This window comes from Podarcis gaigeae, assembly GCF_964106915.1.
Source record: "Podarcis gaigeae genome assembly, chromosome: 6".
In the NCBI taxonomy this organism is placed as follows: Eukaryota; Metazoa; Chordata; class Lepidosauria; order Squamata; family Lacertidae; genus Podarcis; species Podarcis gaigeae.
In genome coordinates this window covers 22,518,265-22,534,664 of record NC_139682.1, presented here as the reverse complement: position 1 = coordinate 22,534,664, position 16,400 = coordinate 22,518,265, and the positions used below count along the sequence as shown (strand labels likewise).

Sequence of the window (16,400 nt, the reverse complement as noted above, 5' to 3'; positions counted from 1 at the left end):
GTCTATATTAGATAACATCAGAAACAGTCAGGGCTAATCCACTTTAAGAAGTGAAAGTGATGAAGAGAAAGCACATTAATCCAATTGTGAAAGATTATTTGCTCCATTTATTCTGTTAGGTGATCAGTCAGGCAACTTGTGCCAGCAAATTTCCAAAGTGTCATCTTCTGAGCAACACCAATGGTGTAATAAACATGTTTTAACGTGTATCAGGCAGGTTTATGGCAATTTGCTCCACAGAGGCCTCAAAGTTTTCTCATCATTAGTGCTTTGTTTACAAACAGTGCCTGCCCGCAAAAGTCGCCTGCCCACAAGGGTAAGAGAGATCCATTGTAAATCTCTACTTTGACTAATGCCCACCCAGTGCTCTGTTTGATTCAACATCTAACAGCTCTCCAGGCAAGAGCTGATCAGCAGATTTATGGACTCTCCACAGCAAGTTTTGAAAACCATGAGCATTATTCTTCATTAAATGTTCCTGCCGCAGGTGTTCTCCCAAGATACCCCCTCCATTCTCCCTCCCATTGATGGGAACGTTTGGAATCCATCTGCAAGTCGGAACATTAATTTTCCCTACTTCATTTCCATTCAGCCTGATAATTTGTGATAGTGGCTATTCAGTGTCTCAAAAGAACCCCGAAAAATGGTCAAGAAAGTCTCCCCCTCCCCCCCCCGGACTTTGCTTCTTTCTGGTCTCATTGCTCAAAGGTTCAGATCCAGTGGCATGTTTTGTGTATTCAGGTTCATTGGCTCATTCTTGTGGTCTATGAGATTACAGGTTTCTGAACCACCCAAATACTGCACATAGTCCAGATTGCTGTGCCTGCTACAGCTGACCGTTTTTGCACAACTAAACTAGAGGAAAAAATACATATACGTGCATACAATTTATATGTGCTAATTTATACTTAGAAATGAAAATTTAGAAATAGAATTCTCATGCCATTCCTAGAAGAGCAGAAAGTAGTTTAAGGTAAAGGTAAAGGTACCCCTGCCCGTATGGGCCAGTCTTGACAGACTCTGGGGTTGTGCGCCCATCTCACTCAAGAGGCCAGGGGCCAGCGCTGTCCGGAGACACTTCCGGGTCACGTGGCCAGCATGACATCGCTGCTCTGGCGAGCCAGAGCTGCACACGGAAACGCCGTTTACCTTCCCGCTGGTAAGCGGTCCCTATTTATCTACTTGCACCCGGAGGTGCTTTCGAACTGCTAGGTTGGCAGGCGCTGGGACCGAGCAGCGGGAGCGCACCCCGTCGCAGGGATTCGAACCGCCGACCTTTCGATCGGCAAGTCCTAGGCGCTGAGGCTTTAACCCACAGTGCCACCTGCGTCCCAGAAAGTAGTTTAGTTGCCTTTAAAAGAGATGAATAAACTCACGGAGGCGAAGTCTCTCAATGGCTACTGTAGTGGCGTAGGAGAGCTGAAAATAATGCCAATATATTTCACATCTGGCAACCAATGCACCCCTTTGGTTTCAGATAGCAGATGAGTCTAAAAAGCCTGGAACACAAATGTTCGTGGCCCTCTAGCAGCCATGGTGGCTCATTTACCAGAATTTATATATTTAGTGTTGGCACTAGAAATGTATACGCAAAAGCAACTACTCTATTCCAAACTTAAAAATGGAAAGCGTAATGTTGATGGTCAACAAAATAGGTTTAAAGACTATCTCAAGGCAAATCTAAAATAAGTACTGTAAACACCAACAGCTGGGAAATACTGGCCTGCAAGCGCTCCAGTTGGAGAACAGCCTTTACCAAAGGTGTCATGGACTTTGAAGGCACTCAGACTCAGGATGCAAGGGAGAAACATGCTAAGAGGAAGGCACGCTTGGCAAATCCACACCTTGATCAACTCCTGCCCAGAAACCAATGTCCCCACTGTGGAAGGACGTGTGAGTCCAGAATTGGCCTCCACAGTCACTTACGGACTCATTGTTAAAACCGTGTTTATGGAAGACAATCTCACTCAGCTACGAGTGATTGCCAAAGAAAGAGAAAGAATGATACTTGACTCTGTTCAAACAAAGCCTCTCGTCTCCTAGTCTCTCCTCTGCAGTTTCTTAGCATTCCTTTGAGTTCTTTCCATCATTTTCTCTCAGCCCCCTCTCTCCCTGGACTCCTCCAGATGACCTGTTTATTGAGCATTCATCTTCATTTGCTTGCACAAAGCTTACCTATTGATTAAACAATGTCCAGTGTTCACTGAGCATTTGTTCTGATTTGTTTGCTTTGCAGGGAGGTCATACAACAATGAACATTCACCCTGATTTGCTTGCAGGGTGTTTATAGGTCTTCCTACTAATCATTCATTTATCCCACAATTTTCAGTATGTTTCCCCATCACTTTCCTAACTGCAAAAAGTACAGTATCTTCTTTTTTAAGCAAGCTCGTGCCAGGATTGCACTTTAATCTACCTTGAGTGCACAAATTAAATTCCCAGTGTGCACATGAATCTCTCCAGTAAAATAGTGATAATCTGGAAGCACTCCTTCAATGCTTTCATGGTAGCACAGAAGCAGCACAGGATCTACTGTTCGCAAGATAAGAATTCAGCTAAGATAAAAATAAATAAGATACCAAGAGTTGAACCTGAGAGTCTCCGCATACAAAGCAGTTCTGCTACCTCTGGGGGTGTATGAAGCGTCATTTCCCAATCTGCTCTGAATATGCTGCATGCAACACTTTCCATTCCGCTGCAGTATGTCTTCTGCTAAGAACTATGTTATTTGCCTTGTTGCCCACTGTGGCAAAATTACAAAATTCACATTATTAATTTTGTAAATTGCGTTGTCATTACATTATCCCACCCCATTCATTTCAGTGTAAAGGAAACACAATGCAAATGACAGAGGGGAATATAATTAATTAAGTTTTGCTTGTGGACAGAAAACAACAACAGCAAATACTGATTGTCTTTCTTGACATGGGGCAAGTAAGTAAACATTGGCAATTTCTGCTGTTCTTTACCTTTTCACTGACTATTCCAACATCCCTAGCTACTTATAAGTCAGGGGTTTCAAAACTTTGATCATGCACGTGCTCCATGGCATGTCTGTAGATTTGTGGCTGCAGATGGGAGGTGACAGATCAATCCGATGGCAGGTGGCAGATCAATTTTATTTTTAATTGCTTCTTTTATTTCTTATATTGGCTTTTGCCATGACAGTTTTGAATTCTACAGAATTCAAATTGCAATGCAGTAAGATTCGATGTATAAGAAATAAAAGCAATAATAAAATGCAATTTAAAAATTATACAGGCTCCAGCACAGCACATTACAATCTCTGCAGGCAGAAAAGTCACTAAGTGGTCTGCCAAGACCCTCGGCAATTTCCAAGTGGTCCATATTGGTGGTGGAGAACCACTGGGCACTTTTGTTGCACAGTGAGCATGGGCGGGTGACTAAAGGGAAGGTTTTCTGAGTGCCAGGGCATGGAGTGGGGGTAGAATCTGTCCCTCTTTGGCCATGTGAATCGTTGGGAGTTGCAGAGCAATGGCTTTTTCCAGGTTGGAGAGCTTGGAAAGATGGACAGGCAGAGTAATGAAATCTTGAGGCTTTTGGTGAGTTGAAAGCTTTGGCTTGGCACTCTGCAGCAGCACTTGGCATGGAAGATCTCAAAACCGCTTTAAAAATAGATTTGAAAAGAGGTCACAAACTCCACACGGACAAGAAAAGAAATTAATGATACGTTTGCCTAAACTTAGCTGCGCGGAAACTGCTTTCCGCATACTAATGCGTCACATTTGGCAGGTTGGAGGGGAACGGCTCCCGCTTGGGATATTCTTCAAAGCATTCCTTGCTGCAAGCAGTTTCCTTCGTTAGGCTGCTTGTGCTACTGTCACTTTCCAAAATAGGATTTTAAAAGCAGGTCAAGAATATGGGTAAATTATACGACGGTGGGTGGTGGGCAAGGGATAGTAAATTCGGCAGAGCAGCTTGCAATGGTTCCTTTAAACACTGAATGTAACTGTGGTGTGATATTATCATCATCATCATCATTATCATCATCATCATCATTATTATTAATATACCACCCTATAACTGGAGGTCTCAGGGCAGTTCACAGGAAAGATCAACATAAAAACCACAATATATACATGCTGGTGAGAGGCAGAGAGCATGGCCTGGTATTTGCTGGGCCATTAATATAGCATGTTTAAATAATAAAGGAAATGCACAGTGACCAAGCCTTGATCAGATATAAACCTAAAAGAGATGACTGGTGCAGTATCATCATTATGTGCCAGACAGCACATAATGAGTTTTATGGATACTTGTTGGTGTTGGGCAGGGCTGGGACACCTATGGCACTCTGGATATTTGCTGGACTCCAACTCCCATCAGCCCCAGCAAGCATGGTCAAGGACCAGGGATTATGGGAGTTGGTGTCCAGCAAGCTCTGGAGAGCCACAGGTTCCCCAGCTGCTCCTTTAGGATTTTGACTCTAAATTTAAAAGCTGGATAGATTGTATCAGTGATGGGCAGAATGTCATTCAGGATCTACTGGTAGATCTCTGAGTTAATTGCAGCAGATCGGCAAGGTGGAAACTACACACGTTTAAAATTTTGTGAAAATGCTTTTTTAAATAATTGTTTTGAAAAACGCATTGAATTTGCTATAGCTCACTGCTGCCATCTAGTGTCACAACTGTATATTGTGCTTTACAACACATTCAAAACATTTTATTTGCAGCTGTATAGCTGAGTCCTCTGTCTCTCAGAAACCCTAAGTTGCAACACAAGAGATACTGGTCCATTTGCGTGAATGAAGCACTGCCCCACCAAACTCAATATGCTATTTGCCGGCCCCTCTTCCTAAAACTACTTAATTGATGGGACATATTTTTTTTATAATACTGTCATACCTTGGAAGTCAAACGGAATCTGTTCCGGAAGTCCATTCGACTTCCATAACGTTCAGAAACCAAAGCGTGGCTTCCGATTGGCTGCAGGAAGTTCCTGCAGCCAATCGGAAGCCGCAGAAGCCCCATTGGACATTTGAGTTTGAAAGAACATTCGCAAACCAGAACACTCACTTCCAGGTTTGTGGCGTTCGGGAGCCAAAACGTCTTGAGTACTAAGGCATTCAGGATCCAAGGTACGACTGTACTGCCTTTGGAATGGTTCACAATCTCTCATGGCTGTGCCATCGTGATATGGTGTGTTGTTGTATTGGTTCAAGTGTTGAAGCAGGACGTGGGAGGCCATAGTTTGAATCCCTGCTAAGCCAGAAAGCATCTTGAGCCAGTCACCATCTTTCAGCCTCACAGAGATGTTGTGAGGATAAACTGAGGAGGGATGGGACCAGGCATGCCACCTTCAGTTCCTTGGGGGAAAGGTGACATGAAATGCAATAAAAAAATACCGTAACCTTTCTCTGATTTCCCTAAGTAGACAATCTGGAAGATATCTGATTTTTACAGTGCAGACCAGATGTGTTTCAGATGCCATAAATAGTCACTGGCACTTAGCAAACACCAGCAGGGATGCTTCAGAGCCAAGAAATTGATTTTGCTGTTGTTTCTTCTGGGCCTAGAAATTAAATTCCAATACGTTTGTTGTGAGGGTGACCTTGCTTATATTTAACATGTGCTACATGAGTAACTGAGCTCTTGCAAGCAACACCGCTATGATCTAACATCTCTTGAGGACATTATATTTGAGTTTAGTTTAGTCTGGGTGTTACTTGGGAACACTTCATAAAGAAAAGAAAACATATTGGTGTTTTCCCTTCAAAGAGGCACAGATGAGAGAGCTGGTAATCAAGTGACTGGAGATAGCAGACCGGTACAGGAATGCTATATTTTCATTTGTTTTGTAGCGAGCCAATGCTTGGCTTCCAATATTCTGTCTGATCTTCCATGAAAAGAATCCTTGCTCTCATGGAAAATCCTTTGATCCATCAGAGGCTCCCCACTGGTAGAAGAGCAAAGATGATTCCCCCCCCCCCCAATTTCCTCCCTGAAATAAGGTTACCAGACGTCCTGGGGACAGTCCCCGGATTTACAACTCAGTCCCCATACAAAATCCATTGAAGTTGAAAAGTGTCCCCAGATTCATTGAAAAAAATCTGATAACCTTACCCTGAAACCCCTAACACCACCTGTCATACTGGCCCATTGGTTTCACTAATTCTCTGGGAAAGAATTCCAGGGCAAAGGAGTTTCAGGGGAATTGGGGGGGGGGAATCCCTTTCTGCCAGAGAGAGCGCCCTGTCAGCAAAGTTCCACTCATGAGATCTCAATTACTATGTACATTTAGGGAAGCTTTCATGCAATAGCTGCCCAAGCTAGTATCAACTCTATCCACACCACACACACACACACACACACACACACACACACACAGTGGTACCTCTGGTTAAGTACTTAATTCGTTCTGGAGGTCCGTTCTTAACCTGAAACTGTTCTTAACCTGAAGCACCACTTTAGCTAATGGGGCCTCCTGCTACCGCTGTGCCGCCAGATCACGATTTGTGTTCTCATCCTGAAGCAAAGTTCTTAACCTGAAGCACTATTTCTGGGTTAGCAGAGTCTGTAGCCTGAAGCATATGTAACCTGAAGCATATGTAATCCGAGGTACCACTGTATTTGGAAATAATTTTTATTGAAGATTTTCTTGAATTAAAAAAGAACATGCAACGTCGCTTTTCTTTTCTGTTTTCCAGATCATAAAATCCCCTCCACACCATAGATTTAAATCTCTTGGCTTCCCACAGAGAATCCTGGGAACAGTCCTTTGCCACTAACAGAGAGCTAAGGTTCCCAATACCCTTCAACTACATTTCCCAAGATTCTCTGGGGGAAGCCATGTGCTTGAAATGCCTGATTGTGGATGTGGCCTAAGCCTCACGGTGCTGAACGAGTATGAATGGAGCTCTCCCTGCTCATAGCTTACAGCTCTGTGTTGAATTCAAGCGGTGCTGCAGCAATCCCTGACCTCCACTGACTTTGCTCAGACCTGATGATACAGCACATACTGGTTTGTCAGCTGCTGCCTGGGGCAGATTCACCCATCTGTATAAAGTTCAGGGGAGGAGTCAAGTACTGCTTCCAAAGGCCGCCTGAGCTAATTTTATTAAAATCATTAACATGCTGCCATAACAAGTTCATCATTAATTGTAATGACTAGGAGGCAAAGGTCATAGAAGAAGAGAAATTGGATATCCCTTTGAAAAAAAGAAAAATGCTAATCACCAAGAGGAAGCTTATTGAGTCCATTTTGTCCTCCAGGCTCAGTTGTATGAAGGGGGCAGACGTTTCTCCCAGGTTTGATAGAAGGAATATAGCGTGCTGCTTATTAATATTTTGTGTAAAGAGGAGCAGCCCCTTCTCTGCTATAGCACCAAAAGCCTCTCTGTTGACTGGATTACTTGTCCTTTCCAAAGTGCAGAGGAACATGCTGATGATAAGAATAATTTATTTTTATACCCCGCCACTCTGGCTGGGTTTCCCCAAGAGAATTAAAAACTCGATATAACACCAAACATTAAAAACTTCCCTAAACAGGGCTGCCTTCAGATGTCTTCTAAAAGTCAGATAGTTATTTATTTCCTTGACATCTGATGGGAGGGCGGGCGCCACTACCGAGAAGGCCCTCTGCCTGGTTCCCTGCAACCTCACTTCTCGCGATGGGGGTGGAGACGCTCCTTCAGGTATACTGGGCCAAGGTCATTTAGGGCTTTAAAGGTCAGCACCAAAACTTTCTTAGCGCCTTCTTGATAGAGTTAGGTGGAATCACACTTGTGTCTCTGGTAGCATGTGTATTGATCAAAACAGGGGTCGGTTACACAGCTCTGGAAACAGCATAGCAAGTGGTTTGATGGTGTGTGCCTCAGTTTGAGCACGTAGTGAAACTGCCATGTAGTTGCGTTGCAGTTATTCAGTCCTCCTTTGAGAAGAACCATAGCTCAGTGGTGGAGCACATGCTTCTCTTGCAAATAGTCCCAGGTCTAGCCTCCAGCATCACTTCACATAGCACTGGGAAAAACTCATGTCTGAGTTTGACAGTGGAGCCATCATCCTTGGAAGATGGTGACTCTTCTTCCTTGGAAGTTTTTAAGCAGAGGTTGGATGGCCACCTGTCATGGATGCTTTAGTTGGGATCGTTTCCAACTCTACAGTTCTATGATTCCACGATCAGTGGCACTTACCTCTGTGTAAACACGCCATAGGACTGGGCTGCACAACACTTTGCTCTTTAAAGGTTTGTCATCACTGCTACTATTAAGGTAGCAGCCACAAATGATGAAAACCAAACGATAATGGAAATAATTATAATGAACGAACAGTAAACTTTGTGACGGACTTCCTTGCAGAACGTTTGTTCAAAGGCCACATTCAGATATATTATAATAAATTATATTATAATCAAATAAATTATAACACATTTGAAACATATACAGGAAGATGCGGATCACAAGGAACAGGCTTGTGATACAATCTGTTTGAATCAGAAGCTGATATATTTCACATACTGAAATAACCCAAAAGGATAAAAATAAAACATGCTTCAGCTCTAATTCAGTGGTTAATTTATATGAGAAGTGCTAGAAGCCTCAATCTTTGATCAGACACTGCCCCCCTCCCTTAATCCTAGAGAGATGTAGACCTGCTGTGGTTAACACGTTGGAGAATTAAAGTCACTCTGCACGTGTGGCATTTTTGCTGTGGCTTCAGCAGGGTTTCATCCTGTCCTTGATGCTGCTTAACATCTACATGGGAGCAACCATTAAGGGATTTAGAGCAAGGTTCATTGGTATGTGAACAACAGCCAGCATTGCTTTATCATCTGAATCAGGTGTGCCTGTGTGGGTGTGCTTAGACCAGTGAAGGGTGAATTAGCACAAGCATGGGGGGGTGTCGTCTTTTGTTGTGTTGCTTTTGAGAGCCAGTGTGATGTAGTGGTTAAGAGTGGTAGACTCGTAATCTGGTGAACCGGGTTCGCGTCTCCGCTCCTCCACATGCAGCTGCTGGGTGAGCTTGGGCCAGTCACACTTCTCTGAAGTCTCTCAGCCCCTCTCACCTCACAGAGTGTTTGTTGTGGGGGAGGAAGGGAAAGGAGAATGTTAGCTGCTTTGAGACTCCTTCGGGTAGTGATAAAGCGGGATATCAAATCCAAACTCTTCTTCTTGGTGAGGGGAATAGGCATTGGAGGAGAATTCAGAGGCCATAAACACCTCCTTCCTTAGCACTCTGCCTCAGAACAAGATTTTGTTACAGAGACTCCCTTCTCATTTAGCATTTCCGGACTGTTCACCACTGTCGGTAGGTGTCCTCTGGACTAGTCAGGCCATGCTTCCCTCATATGACCTCCCCAGCTTTTCAGCCATCTTTCCTGGGAAGCTGCTCCACATTAATGTCAAGCGTAATTACAAAATTTCTGGCGCTGTCACATGCATCGCTGCAGGGAACGCATACCAGATCAGTAAAATGGTTCGCTGCCTCCTAAAATTGGTTTCTCAGAAACGAGTCTGTACTCGAGGTGAAACATTCGCTAATGCTGTTCCTCTGCTCGGTGCAACATCTTCTCCTGCAATCGCTAACTAATAGCTTCCAATATGCTAATTTAACTGCCCATATATCACTTACAATTTTGTTGAGAAGTCAGCACAGGGTTGTTGATGTTTTGTGCCCAGAACTGCTCTGTTTGTAATATGAGCTAGCCATCCACCCACTCCCCATGCCAAGATTGTTTTCTCCTTCCACCCACAGGAATAGGTCAAATGCTGAAGCTCTGCGTTCTCCATCTCTTTCTATGGAAGTCTGTGTCATTACAGAGAAAGGCATCATTATCTGTACTAAGAAGGGCAAGCATGCATTCACACCATGTCTGCTGTGCAGTGTGCCTGCAAGGACTTTATGTTAGCTTTATAGATTAGTTGCTCTAAACCCACAAACCTTTGCATGCAATCTTTAATAGGTGTCAAAACCCCATTCAGTTAGAAGTCGGCTAATAATGGGCTGACATCATCCATAATGGGATGTCCATTTTTGCGGTCACATTGACATATGAAGCTACCTTGCATTGTTCTGTTGAGCTCAGTATTATCTATCCCAGCCTTCCACAGTCTCCAAATGCTTTGGACTACAGCTCCCGCTGGCCCAGCTGTCAGGGATGATGAGACCTGCATCCCGACAATAATATCTGGAGGCCACAAGTTGGCAAAGGCTGATGTACATAGAATTGCAGCAGCCGTGGGAGTTTGAATTGCCCGCCTGTGAAATTGGCCATTCACAGGTGGGCATAGGTGAGTATCACAAGGAGGGCGGGGCCAACTGGAAAGCCACCAGGGTTTTCACTTGAGTACGCTCTCCGGCCTTATAAAAGGGGCCAGCTCCTTGCCCTGGCACTGCGGTCTGTGGAAATGTGGCAGTATAGTTATAAGAAATGAAAATGTTGTTTTTTCCCATAAAAGGCCAAAAGGTCACAACAGCTAAGTAACTGCCAACTCGCTTAGAAGCTTATCTTTAGCAGGACTTGTGGTTAGAGAGCCCGAAACCAGGGCGTCTTTCAGTTGAAATGTGGTTTATCTATACACTTCAGCAGACATAGAACCCGTGTTTGCCTAGGGTGGTCGGGCTGTAGCATTATCACTCGAGTCAATGTGTCAAAACCTAGGAACATGGACCAAATAAGGATGAAAATAATCAGAAGTAGGTGGTGGTAAATTCAGAGTAATGGAAAATGTCAAGAAAGGCGGAGATTTTAGCATTTTAATTAGGCGATTGTGATAGGCTGTGAACCCTGCGTGTACCCAGCCAATGGGGAAACAGGGGAGGGAAACTGCATTTGTTATAGGGGATATAAGCTTGTGTTTTGCTAAATTTGGATGTGCTTGCTTTCAGACACCCATTTCTTGCAAGAACATATGTAATCAATAAGCTCTTTGCTGCTTCACCAATTTTGTTCAGATTCTGTTTGTAGGTTCCCAGGACCCAGTCTTGGGACCTGTGTTTTATACCTAACAGTAGTGTAATGTTACAGGTAGGTAGCCGTGTTGATCTGCCATAGTGGAAACAAAATTTTAAAAATCCTTCCAGTAGCACCTTAGTGGACTCTGGGGTTGCGGTGCTCATCTCGCTTTATTGGCCGAGGGAGCTGGCGTACAGCTTCCAGGTCATGTGGCCAGCATGACGAATCAGAGCAGTGCACAGAAACGCCATTTACCTTCCCGCCGGAGCAGTACCTATTTATCTACTTGCACTTTGTGCTTTCGAACTGCTAGGTTGGCAGGAGCAGGGACTGAGCAACGGGAGCTCACCCCGTCGTGGGGATTCGAACCGCCAACCTTCTGATCGGCAAGTCCTAGGCTCTGTGGTTTAACCCACAGCGCCACCCACGTCCCTTAGAGCCCAACTAAGTTTGTTATTGGTATGAGCTTTCATCTTCAGATAACGGTTAAAGTGTTGGACTATGACCTGGGAGACTTCAAATCCCCACTCAGCCATGAAGCTCATTGGGTGACCTTGGGCCAGTCACCATCTCTTAGCCTAAACTACCTCACAGGGTTGTTGTGAGGACAAAACGGGGAGGAGGAGAGCCATGTATACCACCTTGAGTTCCTTGGAAGATAAAGGTGTAATAAATGAAATAAATAAACTTAAGATTGGGAAAATGGGCAGAGGCAAAATGGTCTGATTGATAGCTACAGTTGGCCGGGAACATCTGAGACAACAGGATTCAGCATTTTTATTGAGATATCCAAATTCACATCACTTTAGAAGCATTGTAGTTTCTGATCGGTGTACCATGATCTCATTGGTGGCATAATCAGGAAATTAAATTCTTCAGGATAATAATAACAATAAACTCCTTCAAATTTATGGGAGTAGGAAGGACGTTAGCATGGGAAATATGCCAGAAATTTGGTCAGAAAGAGACCAAAGTGAAATTATATGAAATACAAGGAAGCAAATCAAGATGCACCTCAACAGATTTAACACATCCTACTGTATAATTTTCACTTCTGAACAGGATCCATTCAGCTTCAGAATGAATTTTTAATTGTGAGAGGGAATTTCTGCTTTCATCTACTGTGGTTTCCATTGAGTATAAATACAGTACGGCTAGTCTGTTTGGCTCTAGATTCCCTGCTAGATGTAATAGCCTCAGGAGAGGGAGACTGCACATCAGCAAAAAATTAATTGCATGCCATTCGGACCCCCAGGCAAAAGAGTTTCAGTTTTTCCTACTGTATTTGGGCGGGGGGGGGGGGGCTTGATACAGGAAAATGACACCAATTTCCCATGTTGATTTATCATGACGATAATTGTTTTGTCTGTGATTATCTGTAACTACACTAAGCACACATCCCTTGCGGTTATGGGAAGAAACTGAAAGCGCGTCAAGCCAGTCTGAAAACCAGTGAGACTGGAACTCATGCAGAAATAGCTCTTCATTTCACGCATATTTCCCGTTAGCTTAAGACTGTGTATTTAGCAAGTCTCGAAACAATGCATTACACGAACCAATTTATTTTGCAGCTTGAACTTCAACGGAGTTCACCTGGCAGCCGCTGGGCAGTTCAGCGATTTCCTGGGCAGCATGGGGCCTGCACAGTTTGTGGGTCGCCAAACCTTGGCTACTACCTCCATGGGTAAGCAAGAGAAAACCATTGTTTTTTTTATGAATGTGTTTTTGTGTTTGAATAGTGCTATCAATGCACATGATGCTTTGCAAAGAGGAGGTTTGCCAGGCTGCCCTATCCTAAGGAGCTTACAAATTTATAAGCAGACAGAATGACACAACAGAGGAAGGGAAAAATAAATGAGGTTGCTTAGATTTGACCTCTTTATTGTGCATTCATCCTGATGCACAATAGATTAGATGAAGTTGGCTATTCAATGGGCATTCACCTGGATTTCTTTGTGGGGCACCAAAGCAAGTGTAATCTCACACTTTGCAATGTATTTCCCCACTACTTTCCTTATCGCAAAAAGTCTGCTCACCTGGGCAAGCGGGTATGTTGCGCAAACCTCCCAATCAGCTATAACTGTCCAACTTGAGTTTGCTAGTCTGTGATTGAAGCACCCACCTCCTCTCATCCGAGTAGCTAAGAAAACATGGAGTTGCTTGTGTAAATCAGAATGTGTGAGATTCCCTTAAAGCAATGCACGACCTGTATTTTGTGTGGTAATGCATGGGCATTAAAGATAAATCAAATTACTTGAGGGAAAAAGTCTTGATAAAAACACAGATTGCTTTAAAACATCCAACAATATTTACATTATAACAAGATACAGTAGAAGAGCATGCAACATACATATAAAAAAATCCAAATGGTGATAGTTGTAATAAGCAAAAACAAGTTTCAGAATAAAAGTTTTCTGAGGCTTCTTAAAAGGTTAGCCTTTCTTTGGAAAGTCTTAGCCAAGTGATCCCTTTGAACATGTTGGAAGGAAGAAAAAAGAAGACGCCATAAGGTATCAAAAGCCTTTTTGTGTGTGGGGGGGGGGGAATTGAACTGTGTCTAATATTTATACCCAGTGCTTTTTTCTTTTTAAAACAATGTTTAGGGGTACTCTCATTTTCCTACTCATATTGAAATATTGCCCTTCAATGAGGCCAAACTTAGATTCACAAAATGTTTAGGGGTATGTGTACCCCTGCGTATCCCTAGAAAAAAGCACTGTTTATACCCTTTAAATTAGATAGGTCAGCAATTATCAACCTCTCTCTCACTCTCATTTACTCTCTCTCTCTCTCACACACAATCATCATTCTTGGAATTGTTTGCAGTCTAGTTTTATCTTCTACACATAAGCATTTCAAACACTGGACTTTAGGTCCTGATGAGTTCCGTACCGCCATATAACTGCTTTCATGCTGCAGAAATATTTCTACTTGTTCATCTTGTCATATTTCCAAACACATATTAATCATAGTAGTTTAACGATGTTCCTTCCCCTTAAGGTCATTCTTTACTCTTTCATGGATCAAAATTCAGCTGGTGAAATGTAGGTGAAGTTTTATTCCACCGTTTTCACTATACACTGTGTCTGTGTGAAGCAGTACTTCCTTTTTCTTGTCCTGGAATTGCCTCCCTTCAGCTTATTTAGTGGGAAAACAACAATTTCTATTTTTTCTCTGCAACATGCACAATTGTATGTACCTTTATCATGTGTGTGTCCCACCACTGATATTGGTACTCAAAACTTCTGAATGCAACCTTCTCCTGATGTCAAATAACATTTCAAGAGATCATTCGAGGAAGGGCACATAGTTTGGAAGTTGTCACTTTGAAAGGGTGAGTTGATTCAAAGACTCTGGCAGTTAATATGCCTGGTGGACCACTTTGAGACAAGGAAGGCCCGTGCCTCAATTCCATACTAGTCAGTGAGTTCTGTTGCCATTTTATCCCCATCTTTCTTGCCTCTAGATAATCAACTTGTTGCAAGGGGAAGCCTGACTTGTACCAGATGATAATCATTCTGCAGTCTCTAATGTTTAAGAGAAATTAGAGCAGTGAGCAGTGGTTCATAGAGATCTTTTTGACACTCACTTACTTTTCATTTTGCTTGCTATCCAGGTGATGTGGAAATTGGGTTACAGGAGCGAAATGGACAATTGGAAGTGGACATCATTCAAGCCCGAGGACTGACTCCAAAGCCTGGCTCCAAAACCCTGCCAGGTAGAGTGTTTCAGCCTCTTTGCCTCTCCCAAATCCTGGGTAATAGCATTGATAAAAGATGCTTGGTTTTTACAAGGGAATAACGGATAAGATTGTGGGAACTGGAAGGGGTGGGAAGGATGGTGTGGTGTGTGCCATCTGAATTTTGCAAGCATTCCTTACACGTCATCGCAAGATTCTCACATTTTTGCAAGGTTCAGATAATTTTTAAGATGAGCAACCAGTTCTTTGCTCATCTCTAACAGGCTGCATAAACACCATCCCCTGAAAGTGCATGTAAAGCATGTGGGTCAACACACACACACACACACACACACCAGTGCTGAGAACTGTGGTTTGTAGAGGGAGCTGGGAATTGTAGTTCTCTGAAACACAGTTCCCAGGATTCTCTTGGGAAATAAGTGTGCTTAAAATCTATGGTGTGTACACTGCCATGGACACAGGACCTCAGAGTGAGGTGGCTGCCTCAGACAGCAGGTGCTGGGATGTGCATTGAGAATGAATGGGGCAGTATTGGCAGCCCATCCAGGGATTCTCCTATACTGGAGGTAGGGGTGGGGGAGATATTTCATTTGGTTTGCATTTATCAAATTTGCACTTTCCAAAACAATGTGAGAACCGAAACAAAGCCATCCTCCAAAATTTGCATTTACCTGAATTTTGTGGTGCACTTCTTCATCCAGTGTTTACAAAAACGCATTATAGTATGTAAAAGCGTGGATAAAAACGAATGCGTCAGTACAAATAACATACCCCAAAATGCATTGTATTAGGAGAAATTCCTTGCAAAAATGTGTGCATTAGTCAATACCACATATAAAATTGTGCCTATTTAGGAGAAACCTGAACTAAAATTCTGAAGAATTTTCCCGAGATTTTTCTTAAAAAATACCTGCAAATTGTTGCAGAGATGTGGAGTGCTGAATTTAAGACTGGGGGAAAATGAGAAACGGAGAGAACCAAAACAGATAGATCATTTCATCCTTAGCGGGAAGACAGAGCTCTGTGTAGCAAACAACCCACCTTGCTCCCACTAAGCAAATCTGCTGTTCTCAGGTGTGAAGGAGGATAGCATCCCATCACCAGTGTTGAAACAAGATTTAACTTCCTGTCCAATCAGCTTCTGTATGTGGAATGGGCGATGCACCATGTTGTCCTGCACTTCTCGGGCAGCAAAAAGTCCTGATGTGATCCTGAATAGATACTTGCTGCGTATGTGTGATGATGGCTAGAGATAAACATTATACCGAGGCCAGACACAGGCAACCTCAGCATCACTCTGACACCAAGCAAGGCTTGAAAAGACCACTTCCAACAATATGTCGGAAGCTTTTCTCTCAAAACAAACTTTTCTTTTTTAGTAGCTTCATCTGAGCAAATTGATGGTGGTGTTCGTGGGGGTTCCCTGTACTTAACACGGCAATACAACCTTTTACCCTGTGTTATTCTTCCAGCTGCTTACATCAAGGCCTACCTACTAGAAAATGGGGTGTGCATTGCAAAGAAAAAGACCAAAGTGGCTCGCAAGTCCTTAGATCCGCTGTACAACCAAGTGTTACTTTTCCCAGAGAGTCCACAAGGCAAAGTACTGCAGGTAAGATGGACCTGTCTGAGGCCTCCTGGCAGATCTCACAGCTAGGGTTAGAGTGGCCTGTGTGGTCAACTAGGATGTAGCATTTTATAAGGAGGCACCGTACAGGGAGAGGAAGTTGTTTGTGCTTTTGATGAGTTGCCATTCTGCTGAAGAACTAAGGTGGTCATGTGT

General features: G+C 43.3%; 1 protein-coding gene and 1 long non-coding RNA gene across 4 annotated transcripts in view; both read left to right on the top strand.

The window, feature by feature from the left end:
• LOC310847994 overlaps positions 1-16,400 on the top strand; it is a 182,850-nt gene that overhangs the window by 158,151 nt on the left and 8,299 nt on the right. The window lies entirely within an intron of this gene.
• Positions 1-16,400, top strand: part of RIMS4 (regulating synaptic membrane exocytosis 4) — a 94,156-nt gene that overhangs the window by 73,592 nt on the left and 4,164 nt on the right. For both annotated transcript variants that reach the window (XM_083746344.1, XM_083746343.1), the window contains exons 3-5: positions 12,489-12,601; positions 14,534-14,635; positions 16,090-16,229. In XM_083746344.1, coding sequence (XP_083602470.1) covers positions 12,489-12,601; positions 14,534-14,635; positions 16,090-16,229 — 355 coding nt within the window. The remainder of the gene's footprint in view (positions 1-12,488; positions 12,602-14,533; positions 14,636-16,089; positions 16,230-16,400) is intronic.